Raw genomic sequence first — 14369 nt, forward strand, 5'->3', positions numbered from 1 at the left:
AAACAAGAGAAATACATTTTGGAATTAATTCTTCTTATTTTGCGAATAAAATTGACAGATAAATAAACAAGAAAAAGTGAAAACGAAATTCACCACGAGTAAAATAAACCTACTCATTGCTCTCTTTATATTTCATGAAATATGATCATGCACAAGTATTAAATGGATGCAATTGGTTGCGGAAGAGAATTCGGTATTAAACAAGACAGATTAGCAAATAGCAAAAATAAAATGATTGATTTCAAAAGAATACTTTGTGACTTCAAATTACTTTAGGTAAACTATTGCGCCCTACGATTGGACAATCAACAACAAAATATGAAGGCGATAAAGACAGAGCAATAAAAAGGGCGCTGAAATTAAATGATGATTGCCATCGGTTCGTTAAAATGAAATAAATTAGTGCTAGACAAGCAATCACGTGAATGGAATTTAGAATAATAAGTCTAAACAAAAAATATCCCAAAATGCAAGACAATATGCAATAAGTTTGCTCTTAATGAATGAATCAAATACAATCAGAACGGAAACTTGGATGTACAAGTGCATGGTTTTAATCGCTTTTTTCTGGCAACGCGTTACAGATGAGGAAATAACATGATTATAGTCAAAAATGGGCGTTGCATTTGCATAACAAATATCGAAAGAGAGGCCAGGCAATACTACGTCATATTACGCAAGACGTCTCTCGACTACATTTTTTATATTCCTCTCTTCTCAATTCGCGAGCACATTGCTCAATAACGCAATCACAAGCCTTCAATTTTAATCGAATTCTCTCGCAAACAATTTTTAAATACTGAAAATATTCCAATTTCTCACACATTATTCACAAATAGTACAACCGCAGGATAAAATTCTTTTCAAAGACATATTATATGTCAATTCTTGTAATTTACACGATACAGTGACTTCTTCTTCTTCGAGTGGCTTGCAACAATACTTGTCACGCAACGCTTGATCTTGTTTTTCTTCAGTACAAACGTCATTTGGAGAATCGTTTGGATATTGGTTCTTCTCAATACAACGAGCAAAATTATTTTCGTCATCCACGGAATCTGGCAACGTTCCAGTAGCTTTCTCATTACCACATGCTCCAGTGTTGAAAGTTGTCTGTAACAAAAATGAAGAAAAATTGAAGACATGCAAGTTGTAACAGACTACAAATTAAGGTTACATAGGAGGGCTTAATCATATCGGGCTACCTATACTCAGGCATAGGAATAGATATATCTAGTACATCATTACAGACGTAAGGACTTAAGGTGGAGGATGCCTACCCAGTGAGTGGTTACGTAACCCACCACGTGACAGAAACGGCCAGCAGCTTATCCATTTTTAATCATCCCACTCCTGCAGTGTGATACGTGTTCGGAACGCAAATTTTCGTATTTATTTTGAAAGGCATTTTTGTATAATATTCTTACCTGTGAACATCCTTCCGGTAATGGAACGAATTTATCTCTCGGTTCTGGGTCGCATAAATCTGTCCAATTACCTGAAAACGAATAAAGTTTTTGATAAATCGTACAAAAATAACGACACAAGGAAGTAATGATGATTGGCTATTAGCGTAGTAGCCGAAGTACTAAAATGCTTTATTGCCCGATAACGTTGTACAACTTATCCAACCTCACCTAATACAGATTACATATACAATAGTCCACGAGTTTTCAATCGGTTACAGTTAACATTATTGCGGCAAAATTTCAACCATGTTTCAACCATTTTCAATGTACAGCTATTTTGTAAAATTGATTTAGCTATTCCCCGAAACTGACAATAATGAATTTAACTGCGACGGAACACCCATTTCTTGGTAGTATAGATACCTAAGGCTTTTATAGACTTACCATATACTGTCAAAGTTGCTGGATCCGACTTAACAACACCAGCTTCGTTTTGTACTTCGCAGGCATATTGACCACCATCCCATACCATTAACTCCGGTAATATGAGACTGAAATATAAAAGAAAACATTTACACTATTTCGTTTACTTCATTAAAATAGAAGTTATATAATATTATGGCATACCTTGGATTTTCCAATGAATAACCATACACTGATGGGTCGAGACGAGAATTATCTTTATACCAAATGTATCTGCTTGGCGGTTGCTCGCTTTCAGCTTCACAGCATAATACTACTTTCTGATCTGCTAACCGTTCTTCATTGGTAGGTGCCAACGTGAATGTTGGTAAAACTGAACGATTTGCAAAAACAATTAATCAATCATTTATTCGATATCAGTATCCACAGAAATAACGTACTGACAAACTACATCATATTCTCTGTGTTAATATGGCTCTTATGCATAATTTTTTTGTGTCGTATCACGACCGACTTTTAACGAAAGAAAAAACATGACAAACCAATCAAGTTTGGAAGTCCCACTGGGATACCTAGAGACTAAAATGAACATAAGGAAGCCATAACAAACAAACAATAAAACAAGTCTTGCAATATAATATTAAGGACTTCTGTATTCGACAATTTGCTGCTGTCTTGCAAACTTGGCGCACGAGATTCTTTGCCTACCTCGGTGATTATAATGATTCGATGTCAAAATCTTCCTAGGCAATGAAGGGAACAGCTACCACGTAAACATGACTCTAAATCTCCTATTATCGTATTTCAAAATGGGTGGCTAAAGTTGAAAGCATGTATATATAACCAGAGTCTTTGTGTAAACTTACATAATCTTGTCATTGAGAAAGATACAAATCCCGCCTTTTGGTCGGTTTTAGATTGTGTAGGATGAACCAGACTTATCCGGTACATTTCCCTCTCTAACCGAAGTTCGTTGTCACCGTTGGAACAGACGCCTTCAAATTGGAATTTACCATCATTATTTGTCCCACCGAGTAAAAGTGTTGCTCCGTCTCCTTTATAAACTGTAAACAAGTAAAGCGTTATTTTTTTCTATATGCTTTGATTGTCTATCGTTACAAGTGCCAATATTATTGCTAGATGTTAGAAGACATACATACTTTTAACACCGGGTAATGGATTTTCATATTCGTCCGTTATTTTTCCAGTTATAATATGGCCTTCACAGGTACAACGTCTACAATCTTTGCTCAATGTTCCAACGTCACAAATCCTCGAACAATCTAAAAATACATATTTAGGTTCAAAAATTGAAAGTTACAATAAATAAAGTCGTGACTGACTTGTAGGATACAGGGTCACATGTATTGGATCTGATTTGAATGTCGAATAAAGCGAAAATCGATATAATAGATTTTGCAGTCATATAACAAGGTATGTCATTTAACTGGACTTTATTCGAAGACTTAAATTCACCTCACAACTAACAAGGTGTTTGGTAATATTTATACAGTACACGAAGCCTGCAAGGAACGCATATCGTGGCATCGTATGGTAAGAGACAAGTTTTTAAAAACAAGTGGCATTCAAAAAGACGCCAGCGGTTACATTTGAGAGAAACGAAAAGCCGACGGTAGTGCTTTCAATACAACAGGCTGTAATAACATGGTTCCCAATTTGTAATTCACAAGAAGCGTTAATAACTTCGTTTATGATTTAACCCGAATAATCCCCAAAGCTTGTATTTGTCGAATCACCTTATTAAACCGCGCTATCTTTCGGGTTAAGTTGATATTAATGGCTTTCGTTATCATTCTTTGCGTCCGCAACGCGAAATTTGGTAATTTACACGTAGAATGACTTCCGGTCAGATTTTGTTTACAAATTATTCCCAGCATTGATTAATTATTATTATCTAATATAAATATTGCGCAAATGGCTGGAATAGTGGCTCAATAACAACGCAACGGCAACAATTTATAACACTAATAATATGAAGCCAACTTTAGGTATTTTTCTAAATAGGAAATTCCAAACATTCCATGGGCTGGATAAATAAATTGACCGTGTTGAATACTTGTATATAGTTGTGCTTACATGGTCTTTGGTTGCGACATGTAGTGTTCGGAAACATCAAATTTAGAAAGTCAAAAATTACACCTTATTAGTGGTGTGAATTTGCCAGAAAATTTCCGATTCCGATTTGCCCAAAACGAACTGGGCCTAGTATTAATGTTCGTAGTCGACTCTTTGTGATCGAAAGGTCGGGCGATGAGATACGTGATCAATTTTTGGAAAGTTAGTCGTCAGCCCTTCAACGCAAACTTCATGTGGTTAAGCCACCTAATGAAATATATAAAATCAACCATGGGCCCAACAGTGATGAAACTCATTCATTCATACATCCAAACATGATCAGGGATACAGCTAAACAAACTTTATATTTAAATAATGACTAATCCGCGACCTAATTTGCGCCAATGCAAATAGTGCTAACACTATTTGTATAGAGCATCTGACTGAAGCTCCCTTGTTCGCAATAGATTAACCCCTAAAAACGTTTGAACACTATATGAAAATCGAAACGAGGTTTGCAAGAACTGAATTTCCAATGCAGTGGATTTCATAGGTTTCTGTATGACTCTTAATAGGGACTTTCAATCTGGCCCGCCTGATGTTGCCACAGCCCAACTAAAACCGAATTTCAATGTTTTAGCTGAAAAATTTCTCTACGAATTTGTTTAGATTGCGATTAAATTTAGTTTTGGCACGAGGCTCATTGTTTTCACCTTTTGCTTTCGTAACACGTAAATATTGTTCATAAAATGTAACTTTTTACGTCACACTTGGCATGGCATAGAGTAGGAAAATAGTTAAGCATAGAGTAAGAAAATAGTTAGGTACCTTGGCATGGCATAGAGTAGGAAAATAGTTAAGCATAGAGTAAGAAAATAGTTAGGTACCTGGACACTCTATTGGTGCGTTGCAAGTTCTTATTTGATATTTCAGGCCATCGCATTCTTTACCACCATCTTCAGGGCTTGGGGAATCGCATTCACGAGTTCTGTTTTGGATGCCTTCACCGCAAGATGCGCTACACTGAAACCAAGGCCGCCAGGAACCCCATTCGCCATCAACTGTAAAATGAAACAATCTATAATTTCATTGCCCAATCAAAGTAGGGTGTGGTGGTTAGCGTGTTTTTCGTGGTATTTTGTCATCGCATTCGCAGAATACGAGTTTAGTCCTGATTCGGCGTTCAATCGGACGGTGTCCACCGGAACCGGAAAGTAATAAATTATGTTCCATATATATATAATGGTTATTTCGTCATTCAGCTTGGAACTTTACCAAATTTGAGAGAATTTAGAGAATTATTGTTGCACATCTAAATAATTAAGAATGCGCAATATAAGATTGGTGCGCGGTATAATTGTGTGGATTTACAAGCAATATCTAGACGTGAATAACATATTTTACCTCAATACAACACTATACGATTTGAAATGTAAGCATAAAAAATGCTTTTTATCACAAAAATAGGGTTGCTTACCTGGTTGAGACGATTCCACCAAAGGTTCTGCAAAATAAAAAATCATACCATTAAAATCGTTTATCCACTAACCAGTCAAAACACTTGTCCCAAAAAAATGTTATGTATATAGACATGGTAATGACTTTGATTAAATGGTTGCTCTATTTTCTACAGTTTTTATTCCAGAAGATAATTGGGGCTCATTGTTTGTTTGACTGTAGTAAGACATTACCCAAATAAATTATTCCCAAGGTAAAAATTAACTTATATTCAATTATCCAACTTCCAAGACCGGAAATTTGGGAAGCCACCACCTCTAAAATAAAACCTATTTCGCTGTGTATCCAATACACATTTTTCAAATAGCTACCCCAAAAAAATCCTCAAATTTGAGTAAATTTGTTTAAAATGAACAATTAATACTTACGTAGAACTGATGGCCATACATAAAAATACACAATAAGTCCAATTGCCAAGAATACAGTAATACCGATAGCGACAGTGAGAGCAATGCACTGCCATCTTGGACAAAACGGTCGTTTCGTTGATACGTAGGATGTTTTAGAAAACCCAAGTCCAGTAGAAGCAAGACCACTGCTTCCCAAGGTCACGTGTGAGTTATGCTTCGTTGATTTCTTATTTTTCGTACTGTACAAATTGTTACCGCGGTAAATTGGGTCTGTCGGGGTCTTATCTTTTTTAAATGGATTAAATGACCCTTTTCTTCCTTGAGCAGAGGTGCGACTGTTAATTCTTGGTATGGAAGACTTCTGGGGATTAGAATAGCTCCCCGTTCCTGCCGTAAAACTGTCATTGTGTTCGTATATCGTTACCCCGTTATCAGGTGCATCTGACCCAGACCCCAGGCGCAGAGCTGATTCTGTAGGCAGAAGCAAAGCCCGTTGTCCGTATTCTTCACGGTGCGCCAGAGAGCCATTATCTCCGCGTGAACTTTTACTGCTCTCTCCATTTGAACCTCTGCTTTCAATTGTCCTTTGCAACAATCTGGATTGTTGACTACCGACGTCATTCATGACGTCACCTTGTTCGTTTCCGTAGGCAACAGGAGACTCAAAACCTCTTGCAACGCTTTTCTTAGCAGCTGCAGCATTGTAACCATATCCAGTACCAGCGGGTCCGTATGTGTCATATGACATACCTAGAGTGTTGAATTCACATCCTGGAATAAGATGAAAAAATGAGTAAATTTTAAGGTTGTTTGTTAAAACGCAAATGTTTAAAATGAAATGCAATGATTTTCTATCAAACATGAGCCTATCCCGATGGATTTCGAGATATATAATAGGTAGAAATTTGATCAATGACTAGGATGTGTTTAGGTCATAAAACAAATAGATGGAGATTTCATTACGACAAAATTGATAATTCAAGAAAGATTAGTAGATAATGCGTGAGTGAAACAAGATTAAATATTATTTTTTTAAATGTGATTGATGTCAATTCAACACTCCCTCCACTTTTCCTTTAGTCATCATAAATTACAATGATGCGTCTCGTTTACTGAATTGCGCGCCAAAACTTTTTTTATGTGGCCACTCATATATTTCCATCGATTACGCTTTGTTTATTACGATTCTTTCATGTCGTATGCTTGATCCACGACCAACCATTGTTTACTTTTTAAATATTGGCTTTCGTTAAGTACGTGATTGTAAAATCAAACATAAAATCTGAAGTTATCTGTAAATGAAGTTTTCCTTTTTGATGAGTCCAAAACAAGAATTACAACGCGAATACTCAAGTACACATTTTTATAGATTCAATATATAAATGCTAATGCCATTTTGATATACAGATTGAAAATTCGAATAGACACAAAAGTTGATATGAAATTCAAATGACATTTTTAGTTCATTTCATATAATTTTTTAGTGCCTCAGACAAATTTTTCAAAAATGCTAGTTTTCTCCATTGAAACAGAGCTGGCGGATTTATAAATCTACTTTCGCAGAGGAAATCTCCAAGAGGTATTGTCTGTCGACTTATTTACGATTTGATATTATTCGTACTGAAAAGCAAGGGTTATATTGTCAAATGCTTCAAGTCTAGGGCAGTAAGGATGGCATACCCGTTACGACCATCGGTATAATTTTTATAACCTATCCCAGCGCCTGATATGTCTTTTTAAGTCAAAATAAGCAATATGAACAACATATTAACTCAAATACCTGCGATACCACTTTCACCAGATGAGACGTTATGGTGCGAGTTGTTTGGTCCAACAGGAGTCTCGTTATGATAATCTTGATACGTGGTATTTGATTGCACAGGCAATCCGTTATCAACGTAAGGCGGCGAATAATAAACATCGTATGGCGTCCCATGGTTTGCAGCATAGGCGCCATGATGGCTTCTTGTGGGCATGCTGCCAACTTGAGTATACTGCAATGCTCCGTTGTACGGAGGCGTTGCACCGCCATTCGTGAGGTCGTTATCAGCGGCTGATAGCTCGTTCCTCCCTTTGGCGAGTGATCGATCCATTCGCCTTCCACTGTCAAATGCAATATTAAAATACAGCATTGATTTGTTGTTGAATGTTGAAAATTTGAGCCAATATTGGATTTTCAATCTGAATCCTTACAGATTGTATCATCCATTGGTTGGATATCATTAATTTCGGAGTGAAAACCTTTTTGGGGGGAGCAAAATTAAAACATTTCGGAATTCCGCAGCATATATAACTTGGCGAGTCAAAACAATTATGCAACTCACTGACATATAAATATTAGACGTTTCACAGTTTTACAATGACCCAGACAGAGGGCAGAAGCAGGACAAATACAGCCACATACAGGAAGGCTAATATATGTTGGAATGATTCAAATCTTTCCCGAGTTCCCGCTTTGTAAATGCGACTACTTGAAAACCACTATATGTTTGAACGCAAGACGGCAATTCAGCCAGAAAGACACAATTTGATTCACATCGTACAAACCCGCTTCCGTTTTAGAGAGGATTAAACCCTCGCATTGATTTTCTATATATGTCGGAATTATGCAGATAACAAAATCGTTTCCCACCTAACACCTTTATCCAAATCTAATGATTTACAGGTAATTTTAGAACTGAAATCATGCTAGACTAAACAATGTCATTAACTCCTCAGCTGACGTCCAGAAATCAATTTTATTGACAACCTATCATGTTTTGGAATATTAAAAATACTAATAATATTTTCGCTTTGTTTGTGTACTAATCCTGGCTGTTTTGATGCCATGAAAATGCAAACGTTGCATTTGAGAATCTAGTCCCCTTTACACGTCGATATTCAAATATGATGATGACATTGTATCTAATTCTAAAATATCAATAACACAATAGATCCATTGCTGGGCCCACCGTAAAACAATCGTAAATGGACAATATCAGAATACACACACATTACTTGTAATATTATAAGATTACAGTTCGTTTATTTTGACCAGGAGGTTAATTCATGTTTTAGGCAACCTTGTCAAACATGATTGCGTTTGACATGATTCGATTTTCTGTCGCATAAAATTTGTGACCCGGGCTGCCTGTACATCGCCGTAATTAACTTCAAACCCGACCTGAAATTCCGTTATAGACACAAATATTTTCGATCTCTTGACACGGAATATTAGACGACGAATTTGCATCAAAATTGCAAACGTTCGGCGAAATTAATTTCGTAACAGGATATGCTTCAGCACGAGAAAAGACAAATCCGTTTAAAGTTACTGCATGCTGAGTATTGCCAATATATATAAACAAGAATCGGCAATTTTGCATTTTTCTATCTTACATCATTTGTTTACTAAGTTTTTATTGCTACCTATGACACATTTCACTTAGTGTTTCATGTGACACAAAAACTCGAAATCAAAACAATATTAGAAATCTGTGGATATCAACTGGATCTCTGGTTTAATTTTAAATTTGATAAACGTGGGCATTATTCACAAATGCCCATTGTTGGCGGACAGTCACGGACAACTGTTTTATAACTACCGTAGTTCATATAATGCAGCACCGAAAATCGTAGCTGTTTCGATTTTTCATTGTACATGAATGAAAAGACATGGGAAAATTACCTTCGTTTGCGCTTATTTGTTTAGCCGGCATCCTTCCTAACATTTTAGGCCTAAACACCCGTATCGATACAATTTGTAACGAAGGGTACGCACGTGAAAATTTAGAAACACGTATTTAAACAACGACCTTAGCGAGGCAAATGTTTATATACTGACCTTAGTGAGTCATCAAGACTATGCTGTGAGTCGGCATTCATTACACCTCTTCGGCCGCCATCTAAGAACAGCAATCCCGATCCGACACCACTTTCATCTTGCCTGTTTGGTGTTTCTCTTCCATTGGGATTGAACTTTGACATTTTATGCCTTCTGTCGTAGGGGAGAGTGGTCCTGAAAGAAAATGCATCGTGTCATTTTGTATCAAAGCTATCAAAGCATATTTTCTTACGCTATTCTGTGCTGAAAACTTAGTTTAGCAAAGTACGTCATAATTAAAGAAATCGAACTCGGGGAATCATATATTTTATCCCGACAGAGCGACAGCTATCAAATTGAGCGAGGTCGGAATAAAATCTGCGAAAAACTGAGCGCTCTATATGTCTGTATTAAGTACTGAATATAAATCAATATCATTCTTTTATAATCTATCATTATGTTGTTATTTGATTTCAGCTATATAGGTATATATATTAATACGGTTTTTATTTGTTAATACTAAATTATCGATTTGACAAATATTATTCATATACGGACATTGAAATAAAGCAGAAATGAGGTGAAACTCATAAACCTAATCACTTAATATTTTACATAAAAATTGATTTTGTAAATTTACGAAATCAATTTATTTGTTCAATGAAATGTATGTTTGTGATTTCCCTCAACAAACAGACAGCATCGCCTATAATATATAATGTATTTTAATTAGAGAATGGGAATTAAATAAAAGGTCACGGCCCCCACCTGGATCAGTTTAGGCGCAATCCCAATATATACTAAGAAGCGTATAATATGGGCGACAGTCTGTTTTATTGGGTTCTGTGTACAACACTGGGGGCTGTGGCACTCTCCAATATTATTCACATATTCAAACTCATCGCACTATATATTTCGATCACAATTATACCTAGAAAGTCTTTCATACCTGTCTATTGTCGAAGAATGATTAGCTTTCGGTGTTCTCTGAAAACTTGAATATGAATCCACATTCTGATTGGAAAAGGTTGAAATCGGCGTGGGCGATAAATTTGCGGGAGACATAGCGTCCTTGAACGTCGACATACTGCCGCTAAAATAGTCGTAATTTGCTCCTCGTGCCGTCATATTTGGATCCACTGATTGTGACGTCATGTATTTCCGGCTTGGATATCCATCCATTTCTGCTGATCCGTCAACGCTATGGTTGAGCTGAAAATTATTGAGATACGGATGGTAAATATGGCTGTACATATTCTCGGTTGATTATTCGATAATACTGGAATGAAAAAATGACATGTTAAGATGTACTGTGACGACTCTAATTTAGATTTGCAAGTGCCATTCGGATGGATCGCGTCAAGAAAAATATGGAAATATAAAGTAGGTAGAATAAATGATATGAACACGACTACGACAAATGTCAGCAAAATTCCAGCTAGTGTTACAAGAATTTTACCGAATGTAATATGATGGTGCGCGCTTCAATTACACCTATACGCAACAGATAAAATGGGGTTCCCGGGAAACTCAGATAGAATTGTATAGGAAATAAAAGTAATATCCTTAGCGAGCTTTCCCACCTCATGTTAAAATATTTGAAATAGATTGTTTTGCGGAGAACAGCGATTTATTCACAACAACAACAAACAAAACCCGAAACTCTTATCAGTGAAAACAACAACAACTTTGCAAAGTGAACTATATCCACTTCGAGTCCAAATCAACAGAGAAAATTTATGTTATCTTTCTGGCAAGCAACCGATTTATCAATCACACCTTTATACGGTACTTGTAAAAACTCCGGAGCTCCAGAAGTGTGTGTACCAATATGGAGGTAACTAATTTTGTTCGCCTACTTTACATCAAGTTGTATAAATGGACGGAAACTTATGGGCAGGGGGTATATTCAATTGGCTAACACAGACAGTCCCCGAACTCGTAATAGAACTAAAATAAGAAAAATCGGAATAAATTTATGGTCTAACCCTAACCTGGTACACACCCTACGGGAGTACCAAAACTGCACCAGCAATCATTATGCCACCCACATCCGCTGCGCGCGAAAAATCACAAAACCCAGCGCGATTTAATTTAACGCCTTATACCAATTTAGACTCCGGTGACTCAACTGGCTTAAAATAAAAAGCATGAAATCACAGTTTAAAATTCCCTTGTAAATTTAACTGAAAAAAATAATCCACTATTCTATTCGTTCGCGGTTTTCAATCAATATATATTAGATTTAGCCATCAGGTGCTTTTTGATGCTATGAGGTCTTTATTTACTTCAAGTATATTAGATTAAAATAAAAACACGCACCTGGGCGAAAAAGGAGCTCCACTGAAATAAGAGGAGTGACCGCCAGTAGATAGAGTATTTGTTTTATTTGTTTTGAACCACCCTTTCTTCAAATTAAGCGTAGAGGACCATTAGGTGGGATCGATGTCTCGTTAATTTACTTGATCATAGCACTTATAAAGGTTGAAAACTTCGAAATAGATTTTTTATTTTTCCAGAAACTTCGTGACATAATGGTGTAACAGTTATTCACAGACCAGGATAAACACAAAGCACTTTTTATCGCATCCTGATATCAATTTTTTCATTATTTGTATCTTATTGACATGTTTATGACGTCATACTTGTAGAGATTGCACTTCAAGTGAAATTTAATTAAAATTGAATGACAAATATTTTTATTATTGCAACGGAAAGTATATTAAAACAATGTAAATTCGGATGTTAACAGATATTTAACGTACACCGTAATTCATAATGACCGCACCTGACTATTCAAAAAACATTTATACCGGAGCATTGTTCTAAATCAGCTGACTTGGCCATATTTAAATCAAAACAACAGCGTTAGCCTACGATGGATAATATCGTAGAGAGATATGTACTAATTACTTTTCTGATAAATACTCCTTTCATTTCGTTCCAAATGAGAGCCGTGGGTAGGCCTAAACTCAAAAAGATAATAACTATATATCTATCTTGCATGGTCTATTGTAAAGTTAGTACAATATAACTTTTAAAGGAATTTCCTCTCTGACAAAACACAGACTTTAAGCTCCGTGATTCAGGAGTGCTTGGCAGCTCTGCGCTCGATTCTCGGCTCCCTCGAGACATACCGGGCGTTTTAGGAAAATAAGGTTGTACGTTAACCCTCTAATCACCCTTCTAAATAGACGAAACGACAGCAATATCGAATTACACAATTTGAATTTTGGTCAGTTTTAGTCGGAGCGAAATCCCAATGGAAAATGGATTGTATACCATAATTTGGTATTTTGGATGTGTTGATATGTGATGTGTTTGATTAATTCACGCCAAAATAGAATTTATTTGTGAAGCCTGATTAGACACAAAATCACAAGCCCGAAATAGTAGTTTCTATTCTAAATATACCATTGAAATACAATTAAGCAGTATCCTAATATTTCAGTCAGAGACTGCGCCATCGATAATCACGACATATATTCCAGATACTAATGTGCCAAAAACGCAATGAGATGCCAAGCAAGAAATCATTAAAAAGGATTTAGTACCGGTTGCGAAATTTCATCTTTGTCTCTTCTGTATTTGTGGTTGGATGATATAAAAGATATATTGCCGTAGAGGAAAGTAACATACACGGCTTTAAGATAAGCATATATATCATACCTCATTCGACTTCAGAGATGTAGTCCCGTCAGAAGTAGTCTTTAGTGAATCCGTATTCAATGGCTTAGGAGGCCTTTTGAAAGAGCTAAAATCACATGCCCTTGCGGCCATGGCAAAATATTCTTACTATGTTTCCTTTTTATTCTCGGTTTTATTTCACCCAAAAATCGTTATATTCTTTGGTAATCGTTTGTTATAAAATCACAGTGAAATCGTATATATTATCTTTATTAAAATTAATCAGTTATCTGAAATGAAAATGGGAAGTTAGTTGACTATACATATTCTGGTGAAAATGAATTTTCAAAAAGTATAATTCTTTTTGGCTTTGAGTATTGTTACGCCCCGCTATTGCAGCTAGTCCAACTAATTGATTAACCAATCAGGCATTTACTATACATTTGAATATTCGTATATTTTAAAATTTCGTCAAAGTAATAGTCGAGATCTCTAGCCTGTCAAATACGATTATATTCAAACCACAGAAACATTACGATTACGACTATAATTGATATTTTATGTAGAGTGAACCTGAGCGATACCAGCCGGAAAATAATCTATTGTGACAGCAAAGTTGAGATTTTTCGCTGTGGCGTATCTTAACAAATTTCAACAACGTAAAATATTTACTACAATGCCGATTGTCGCATGTATAGAACGTGTTACGCTACAAATTACCCGATAATCATGTTGAATTCTGCGTGCTGGTTGCGCATAAGAGGAAATTATTTTTGACCATGGTTGACTCATAGACTAGTCAATAGACTCGACTCAACTATAAATAATCAAAACTATTTCCTGTTCAAAAAGCTAACGTTATACAGAGATGTAATATATACATTTTTTAAATCTAACAAAATATTTACTTTCAAGTACTTTTCTAAGTACTACAGCTATATCGAACCTGCAATTAAATACACGGTTTAAAATGTATCTAAAATATTCTCCCGTAAGCTGCGAATCTACGAATCACTTAAAAATAAATTAATATACCGTTTTTGTACTATATATCACACATCCAATTAACCTAGATAACAGTTAAAGCCATGATGTACTTATCCCCCGTGGACACAATTGCGGCTGTGATAGCAATGTCTCTGAGGGACATTTGTTAACTGACCG

The 14369-nt window shown here is 36.0% G+C and overlaps 1 protein-coding gene across 1 annotated transcript; it reads right to left on the reverse strand.

Annotated features, from left to right (window-relative positions):
* Positions 1 to 12: 12 nt before the first annotated feature.
* On the reverse strand, positions 13 to 13501 carry LOC120338794 (uncharacterized). The gene is made up of 13 exons (XM_039406750.2): positions 13248 to 13501; positions 10528 to 10790; positions 9600 to 9773; positions 7557 to 7879; positions 5795 to 6547; positions 5386 to 5412; positions 4796 to 4969; positions 2993 to 3115; positions 2699 to 2896; positions 2037 to 2205; positions 1854 to 1960; positions 1428 to 1498; positions 13 to 1113 (listed from the first exon to the last, which is right to left on the reverse strand). The coding sequence occupies exons 1-13, from the start codon at positions 13356 to 13358 to the stop codon at positions 826 to 828; spliced, it is 2781 nt and encodes a 926-aa protein (XP_039262684.2). The 5' UTR covers positions 13359 to 13501; the 3' UTR covers positions 13 to 825.
* Positions 13502 to 14369: the final 868 nt, after the last annotated feature.

This window comes from Styela clava, chromosome 1, assembly GCF_964204865.1.
Source record: "Styela clava chromosome 1, kaStyClav1.hap1.2, whole genome shotgun sequence".
NCBI classification, from domain to species: domain Eukaryota; kingdom Metazoa; phylum Chordata; class Ascidiacea; order Stolidobranchia; family Styelidae; genus Styela; species Styela clava.